The sequence below is a fragment of the Helianthus annuus genome, chromosome 9 (genome assembly GCF_002127325.2).
Source record: "Helianthus annuus cultivar XRQ/B chromosome 9, HanXRQr2.0-SUNRISE, whole genome shotgun sequence".
NCBI lineage: Eukaryota > Viridiplantae > Streptophyta > Magnoliopsida > Asterales > Asteraceae > Helianthus > Helianthus annuus.
Window position 1 is genome coordinate 53,898,943 of NC_035441.2, and position 9,705 is coordinate 53,908,647.

The window sequence follows — 9,705 nt, forward strand, 5'->3', positions numbered from 1 at the left end:
ATATTAAGGTACATTTGTTTTAGTCCTCTACGGCATATCCAACATGATAAAATCACTAAAAACATATATAATCTTATTAACGCAAAAGCCCAATTCTATTTTCGTTGTTCCAATATAACTACAGATATAGAAAACAATATATGTTTTTATCTTCACTAGAGATGGCAAAAAAATCCGAGCCTAACGGATATATCCGAAACCCGAAAAATTTGGGACGAGTATACCCGAAGCCCGACGGATATGGGACCAGATATGTGATTAGTTTTTAAAAAAAATTGCGGGTATGGGACGAGTATGTGATTAGGTGATACCCGGTCCGATTACCCAAAATCACATTACCCGTTTACCCGAACCACATACCCGCATCATATACCCAAGAATATTTTATTTTTTATTTTTCTTAATCATTATTTATTGGTACTTTATTTAATAGTTTCTAGGGTTATTGGATTTTATCACCCTTAACTATTGGCCATTGGCCGCTGCCACCCCCAACTATCACTTTGACGCTCGTCACCCTCAACTTAATAGTGTGTTCTGTCACCAGATCACTAACTTTTGATCCTGTTATTATACTTTTGGGGGTGTCCTAAGATCCCTAAAACCTTCCCAAGATCCCTATGACACCCAAAAAAGTGTAGTAACAGGATCAAAAGTTAGTGATCAGTTAATGACGTGGTGACAGAACACACTAAGTGTTAAGTTGGGGGTGACGTGCGTCAAAGTGATAGTTGAGGGTGACAGCGACCAATAGCCAATAGTTAATAGTTAAAGATGATAAAATCTAATAACCCTAGTTTATTCCATTTTCTATGTTTTATCCTCTATAATTTTGTTAGCATTTAGTACCCTTGATCACATATATTTGTTTCGTCAGAATTTGAAAAAAATATGTGCACCGTGTTGATAGCCTTGTTGGTAAAAAAACATATAATCATATTATTTGTTTATAATAAAACTTATATCTATATTATAATATGAGTTAAATGCCATTTTAGTCCCTACGATTTGGGTCATTTTGCCAGTTTATTACAAAGGTTTGAAACGTTGCCATTTTAGTCCAAATAGTTACAAGCATTGTCATTTTAGTTCAATGGGTTAACTCCGTCCATTTTTTATGTTCGCTAGTAGGGTAATTCGATGTCGAATTGCCCTTCTAGTTAACAGAATTACATTTAAAATGATCTAAATGCCCTTATAGTTAACAAAATAAATGGATTAAGTTAACCCAGTAGACTAAAATGACAATGTTTAAAAACTATTTTGACTAAAATGACAACGTTTTAAACCTTAGGACTAAACTGATAAAATTGCTCAAACCACAGGGACTAAAATGACTTTTAACTCTTATAATATTAAAAAATATATTAAAAATGTACATGGAAATAACAACTGATATTTGTTTTACAAACTAACGGGTATACCTGATACCTGCAGGTATGCCCGAAACCCGACGGGTAATTACTCGACAAATACCTAATGGGTATTGGGCCAGGTATGAAACATGATTTTATAAGCAAGTATGGGTATAAAATTACCAATACCTGACCCGAACCCGACCATTGCCATCCCTAATCTTCACTAGTCATGCTTATGTGGGTTCGTGGACTTCCGTAAGAGCATTTATTATGGTCAAAAAGGCATTGAAATATATCTTCAGCCGTATAGTTCTGCTTTTGGTAGTTAGATAATAATACATAATCAATCTATTGTGGCATATCATTTAAATTAGTCAAAACATATTTTCAACAAAGCAAAAATTTCTTCATTAAATGCATTTTTTTTTTATTTTTACTAAAAGTTTAACATATATTCAACAAAGCAAAAGTTTCTTTTCATTAAATGCAATTTTTTATTTTTACTAAAACTTTTAAAAGAATTTTAACCTTTATCCAATTCAAACAAAAATATTATGGCAATTCAAATTCTTGCAAATGCGAAATTAGACAACGTAAGAAAATATGGTTAAAAAATAAAATAATCAAAATTTCAAATCTTCGGTTTCAGTCTTTCAAGTATGATTAAAGACCTATCGAAATTCATATTTTGATTTTCATATTGAGTTAAGAATTATAAATCGCAAACCGAAACAATTTAATTATCTAATTCGAATTATAAGCATACTAGGTTATAACCCCGTGTGTTACACGGGTTGAATAAATAAATTTTATATACTAAATAATAAAACAATATATCTTTAAAAACCTCATTTATTACACAGGTTGAATAAATATAATTTTATTTATTAAATAATAAAAAGTTGTATTTATAAGAACCATATTGTACGGGTTGAATAAATGTAGTTTTATATATCAAATAAAAAAGTTATATCTTTAAAATCACGTGTATTACACGGGTTAAATAAATCTAATATCGTTTACCAAATTATAAAAAAAGAGTTAGTTGCCCGGATGGTCCCTGTGGTTTTACGTTTTTTCACGTTTAGTCCCCACCTTTCGGAAATAGCAGGTATGCTGCCTAGGGTTTGTCATTTTGTTACTCGGATAAACGTGAAACCACAGGGACCATCCGGGCAGTTAACTCTAAAAAAAATTTACATCTTTATAAATATGATCATTACACGGTTTGAATAAGTGTAATTTTCTGTACTAAATAATAAAAAATATACATCTTTACAAAACCGCGTGCATTGTACGAATTCAATAAATCTAATTTTATATATCAAATAATAAAAAGTTATATATTAAAAAACCTCATGTATTACATGGGTCGAGTAAATGTAATTTTGTATAGTGAAAATAAAAATATTTAATATATTAATACAAAGTTTGGTTTTTATTGAAATTGGTATGTGTTTACAATTTTTTTTTTTAAATAACATATATATATCGAACTTTTAAAAAAAAAATATCGTATCCCTCGAAATCACGATCCTTATGTGAAAGTTCTCCCTGCACACCATAGCCGGCTATACGTGTGTGGCTTGTTGTAAAATAAAAGAGTACAAATAATAAAAATTATTGAATGTTGAAAATCCAAATCGTTTGGTTAGCCTCTTAGTTCATAAAATATTGATTTTTTTTAACTTTCGTGGCAAAGTGAATAATAGTGTATATTTATGCGGGTCTAATGAAATAAACGAATATCATTTAAAGATAGTTTTTGGTATATCAGAAAATCCATAAGATATTAAACTAATAATATTTAGTAGAAAATATTAAACTAAATAATATTAAACTAAAATAATAATTATCTATAAGAAATAAGAAATTAAATTAAAATAATAATTATCTATAAGGATAGCCTAATATGATAACTAGTGTTCCAAAAGTGATTTCTTTTATTATATAGTATAGATATGTGTGCATTTTACCCTTTACAATTAACATACAAAAATACATGGTTTTTTTTTTCTAAAATCAATCCGAATCAAGCTACAAATTTACGTTTTTCTTCTCTAGTTTAGTTTGTTTGTTTTCCACTATAATAAATAAATTTCCAATAACTCGAAAACCGATTTACCAAAATCCACCTCATATTTTTAATATTTGTTTGTTTTCTACTATAATAATTAATAAAACTAATAATAATTCTACTTAACAGGGGGAGGGGAGGGGAGGGGAGGGAAAATGGTGTTCCAGAGATCCATTTAACAGGGGGAGGGGAGGGAAAATGGGGTTATTTTTGCCTGAAAATAGTCTTTCCAATTTGGAAAGACATGGAGGGGAGGGGAGGGGAGGGGAGGGAAGGAGAGGGATTTTTAACTCGGGAACACACCGTTAAAGAAAAAAAAAAACAAAAAAGTTTAAAAAAGAAAAACCAGAAGTCAAACACAATCCCAAGTATCCAACCGCGTCCTCTCACCGCCATACACACATGCCTCGAATCTTCCTTTTCCTTCCATTTTAATCCTGCGTTCACACGTCTTCTTCACCTATTTGGCCTCTATATTCCTCATTCGTCACCCAAACCAGATGGGTTTTTGTTTCTTTATCCTTTCACACCTTCTTTTCTGTATAAATTAACCTATCCCCTTCTCATTTGTGTTCACATCTCTTTTAGACATTTCAACGAACACCTTCTGCTCACCTTTTTCAATTCATATTTCACTTGTTTTATATACGAAATCAGACCATCATAACCCGGAAGAAGAGGTTTCTGCTGATTATTCACAGTATTAACCGATACCCTTTTTCATTTGCGTTCACATCTCTTTCACGCATTTCGTCGAACACCTGCTCTGCCCGTTACCCAATTTCACATTTCTGTTGCTCTATTTATGAAATCAGACGATCATAACGCGGAAGAAGAGTTGTCTGGTGATTATTCATTGTATTACGGTTTGCTTCAACAAACATTTGATCAGATGAATGATAAGGAAACTGAAATTGTTAACAATGAAGAACAGGGGAATAAACAGGGGAACGTGAAGACAAAAGGGTTGAAGGAGATTTTATCGTCTTTAATCCTGATCGAAGAGCAGGAGAAAACGGAGAAGATTGAGTGGGAAAAAGCCCAGGAAGAAGATAAGATGTTGCTTGAAGAAAATTATAAAAAACGAACGAAAGCGATGATGGATTACCAGTCCGGACTGGTCCAGTTCGACGAGGAACTGGACCAGTCCAGCCGTGTTCGTAACCGCAAATCTCGTGCGGTTACGAATGCCGTGGTTGTTTCTGCAATCGCGGCAGACTCCGATAGTGGTCCAGCTTCGAAACCCACCGGTAATACAGCGGGTTCCGGAGCTGGACCCCAACGGAGGTTATGGGTGAAAAGTAGATCAACAGACTGGTGGGATAAATGCAACAGTGCAGATTTCCCAGAAGAAGAGTTTAAAAAAGCATTTAGAATGGGAAAAGACACATTTGAGTTGATATGTAACGAGTTAACTTCGGCTGTTGCTAAAGAGAATACTATGTTACGTGACGCGGTACCGGTGAGACAACGTGTAGCGGTTTGCATATGGCGGTTAGCCACGGGTGAACCGCTACGCTTGGTGTCTCGCCGGTTCGGGTTAGGTATATCGACGTGTCACAAACTCGTGCTCGAGGTTTGTTCGGCGATAAAAACTGTTTTGATGCCGAAATACCTTCAATGGCCGGATGACGAGTCGATCCGGATGATTAAAGACGAGTTCGGGTCAGTTTCGGGTATTCCGAATGTGGTTGGGTCAATGTACACAACTCATATACCTATCATAGCTCCTAAGATTAGTGTGGCCGCTTATTTTAATAAGCGGCATACGGAGCGAAACCAGAAGACGTCGTACTCGATAACGGTTCAAGGGGTGGTGGACCCGCGAGGCGTGTTTACGGATGTGTGTATCGGGTGGCCCGGGTCGATGCCGGATGATCAAGTGCTGGAGAAATCGGCACTTTATCAAAGGGCGAGTAATGGGCTTTTGAAAGATGTGTGGATTGTGGGGAGTGCAGGGTACCCTTTGATGGATTGGGTGTTGGTACCCTACACACAGCCCCATTTAACATGGACACAACATGCTTTTAATGAGAAGATTGGTGAGATTCAACGGGTTGCGAGTGATGCGTTTGCGCGGTTGAAAGGGAGATGGGCTTGTTTACAGAAACGGACCGAGGTTAAGCTTCAAGATTTGCCGGTTGTGTTAGGGGCGTGTTGTGTGTTGCATAATATATGTGAGTTGAGGAATGAGGAAATTGACCCGGAGTTGATGATTGAGCTTATGGATGATGAAATGGTGCCCGAGATCGGGTTGAGATCCGCAATCGCGATGAAGGCGAGGGACGCGATTGCTCATAATCTTTTGCATCATAATCATGCTGGTACATCTTTCTTGTCTTGATTAGTAGATGCAAAGTTGTGATCATGTGGTTACTTGATTTGGTTTACTTTTGTTGTGAATTATGGTTATAGGCATTTTCTTACAGTTTTTGTCTGATTGGGGGTTGTTATAGATATAGATATAGATGTATATTCCCCTTTGCAAGTAGATCTATATTTGCTTTTTCATACACAAATTACTCAATTGAGTTGAAATCTTATGAATTGGTTACATTCCTTGTTGTTGGTTCTTGGTTATGTTTCAAACTATGGAAGATTATACATTTAGACACAATTCCATGTTCACATAAACAAAGTTAATTTTAAGTAGAAAATGTGAAAATAAGCATCAAACACACAAATATATGATTAAATAACCTACCGTCTTATGTATAAATTTCATGGTTGTAAAAATCCCGACTAGTCTTTGATTAGTCATTGATTAATCACTAATCGGAGGTTCACCAATTAATGGCCGATTAATTGCTAAGCGGTTAATGGCCGTCCTATTCTGGCCAAATTTTGGCGAGATGTCGGTCAAATTTCGACTAAACCTTATAAATTCTTTCTAGTTACTTAAAAAAATGGGTTAATGAGGGGTTAGAACATGTCTACTTTAGAAAACTACATATAAAAATTTGTGTATATATATAACTAAAAATTACATATAAATCTCGATCCGATTAATCCTTATTAATCCCAATTAATCGCTAGTTAGTGCCCTACCGCCCGACTAGCGTCTAGCGATTCTTACAACACTGATAAATTTTTAGTAGAGAACGGTAAAAGTAAGTAACTAAGTATCTAAACATGATATTGAGCATTCATTTGCATATATGGGTTCATTGAAGAACCCTTTCTGTATATGCGTATATGTTTGTAATCTTGTTTCTCCTATCGCTTTCATGAATCCCTACCATCCTTTCCCTCATAAGATTCATGATCTTTTAAAAATTGTTTGAAAGTTTCTTTTTCTAATTATTAATGATTTTTTAATTGGTTAAAATGTTTTATGCTTACGCAATGACACAAAACAAAATAGAATCGTCTAAAATAGTCGACATGATGTTAAAAGAGTATTAGCAATGTTGAAATCTCATGGATATGCCACCTCAGCAAACCAGTTGGCTTTCTCTTTTACCTTTTTACAAACCAAAACTAAAGAGCGCTCCGTGATGAGTATCTTTTCTTTCTTCTCTCTCTAACCTTCATATTATCGTCAAGTAGCGGATCAATGAATTGTTTTTAGGGTTTCTTTTTGTAGATTTCCACTAATTCTTAATATTTTTTTTTAAATCATATGAGGTTTTCACTAATTTTTTTTCATTTTCTCTAAACTGACAGAGTTTCTGAAAACACCTAAAACCCCTATATGTATGATAAGTGAGTCACATCTTGCTAATAACATATTATAGATATTTTCTGTTATTCATATTATTTTATATGAAATTAGTCAATTCTCTCTTAGAGAATAATGCCAATAACCCGCCATGAAACATGCCTCATTCCTTTCATCATATGCCCTCTGCCAAAAAAACAAAAATCAAAACATAATCAACTTCTAGATCACTATTACTTTAATATTCTTGTTTTCACACCTAAACTAGTTCAACTTGTCACCCTTTGATGAGACCATAGCACTATCACTATGACTTTTGTTACTAGTTTTTATCTTTTGCTTGTTTGACTGGTAGATAAATGGATGTGTAACATAATTAGACGAATCTATACTATATAATAAAAGAAGAAACTAATAAAAGAACGCTTGACATTATTCTAGATTATCTATTCTTACTTAACTGTAGATAATTATTATTTAATTTAATTATTAAATTTAATATGAGTTTCAAACATTTAAGAAATTACGGATAAAGTTCTCAAATTATCTTATTATTTATTTATATTAATTACTAGATTAGAATTATATCTTAATAATTGAAACAAATATCGAGCATTTTCATAACGAGGGTAGAGGGAACAATTTTCTTGCTTAACAAATATTTATTTATTTAATATATTTAAAATACAAGAAGAATAATAACTACATTTATCATACTAATAAATTTATCCAAAAACAACCATTCTTTTAAGATACAACTCAAGTCCAAATATTTAAATTTTAAAGTTGTATAATTTAATAATTACTTATAATTTATACTTATCTAATTAATTTAATTATTATTTCTTAGCTAAAGTTTATCTAATTGGCTAATTACTATATGCCTAATCTAAACATTTCAACAATATTTTTAGAACTAATAAATTAAGACCACTATTATTTAAAATAACTTGGGTTATTAAATGTATGTTCACGTCGTGAGAAAGGCGATGATACAGCTTGTCTTCTAATCGATGGTTCAAATGTTTTCATATTTATAAACTTGACAAAGATCACAAGTTTTGATCATACATGACACAAAATTTTGTTCTGAATATCATAAAAACGTCTTAAATATCGTTTTATAATTGTTAAATTTTCGTTATTACCTATTTGATATTTTATTTACTTAACTGTGTAATACACGGGATTATAACCTAGTAATCTATAGTCTAAGTTGAAATTTCACTTATTTATTTATTTATTAGAAATCACTCATTTGATTAATACTCTTTGCTTATACTTTTTTTTAGTCGATTAAACCCTAAACAAACAAACAAACAATAGCATTATAATATTATATTTTTATATCTTTACACATAGGTAAGTTCTGCAACAATAGGATACAAACACACATAATTTATGTATGCGTATATGTAACAATGAAAACTAACTGAATATGAAAATAAATGGTTACAGCTTGCGTGAACTGATAATATCTAAACAAAAGAATTTGGATTGAAAATGCCTACTGGGTTGCTTTGATTGTTTTTTACATCCACAATGGTGGATATGATGTGGTGGTTTTCAAGCACATTATTTGGTTATTGCGTCATTATTCTTATCATATCAGTGGTTTCGAAATAAAGTGCCCTTATATATATATGTAGAGAGACGTTCCTTTTAAACCAATAATATATTGCGAATCGTGATCTTAGGCAGGGCCGGCCCGTTAGGCTTATCAATCTAGGCTAAGGTTTAGGGCCATCAAAAAAACAAGGGTCCTAATTTTTTTTCTTTTCATATGTTAGGCTTGTTTTTTGGCCCATTTAAACAACGTTTCTAGGCCCAAGATTTTGGATTTTACTCTAAGAGTTCACATTATCCACGCACGCTTTATTCCATAATCCAAAAGCAGCGCCACAATACAGCAACCCTTGTTACTTGCGGTGTCTTTTGAGTTACCAATGTGAAACTGATTCGGATTTAGCGAAATTAGGGTCGACATGAGGAAGAATCATCGCTGTGGTGATTTAATGTCTCAAATCTCAATCTCGGTTGCTAATTTTCTTTATACCAATTCAATAGAGCCCCGACTTTGTAGTTCGTTTAGGGCCTTCAAAAACGTCGGAACAGCCGTGATCGCACGTTTATAACTTTTCTTTTAATATTCGTTGTATGAATTGACTGGAATGCATGTTGATTTCAATATGTAAGATTTATTTTTATAAAAATATATGACACAGATAATCTTCTGTCTAAAAGGACATTTTTGTAATAGTTATTATGAGAAGACATAAGAATTGATATGTAGTCATCATGTTTTAGACTTATACATAATGTTTTAGGTTGTTTTGGCAAAAAAAAAAAAAACACCAGACATAACAATTTAAAACACAATGCAATGTATTATAGACATGAAATTTAAAACACAACTAAAACACACTATTTAACGTTCTTGGCATGATGTTTTAAGTTTTAAACCTAGAATTCGTTGCATTGTCTTAAAGTGTTATGCAGGGCCGGCCCTGAGAATTCAGGTGCCCTGTCCAAGCTCGAAAAAATGTACCCTTAATCCTTAACGAAATAACACGTAAAAGTGCAACCCCCCCCCCCCCCAAATTACCAAA

The 9,705-nt window shown here is 33.0% G+C and overlaps 1 protein-coding gene across 1 annotated transcript; it reads left to right on the plus strand.

The window, feature by feature from the left end:
- The first annotated feature begins 3,910 nt into the window (after positions 1 to 3,910).
- On the plus strand, positions 3,911 to 6,001 carry LOC110877812 (protein ALP1-like). Its single transcript, XM_022126019.2, has one exon. The coding sequence runs from the start codon at positions 4,241 to 4,243 to the stop codon at positions 5,777 to 5,779; it is 1,539 nt and encodes a 512-aa protein (XP_021981711.1). The 5' UTR covers positions 3,911 to 4,240; the 3' UTR covers positions 5,780 to 6,001.
- Positions 6,002 to 9,705: the final 3,704 nt, after the last annotated feature.

What these genes read in the sequence shown, in the direction of transcription:
- LOC110877812 (XM_022126019.2), top strand. Translation starts at nt 4,241, where the DNA reads ATGAAATCAGACGATCATAACGCGGAAGAAGAGTTGTCTGGTGATTAT.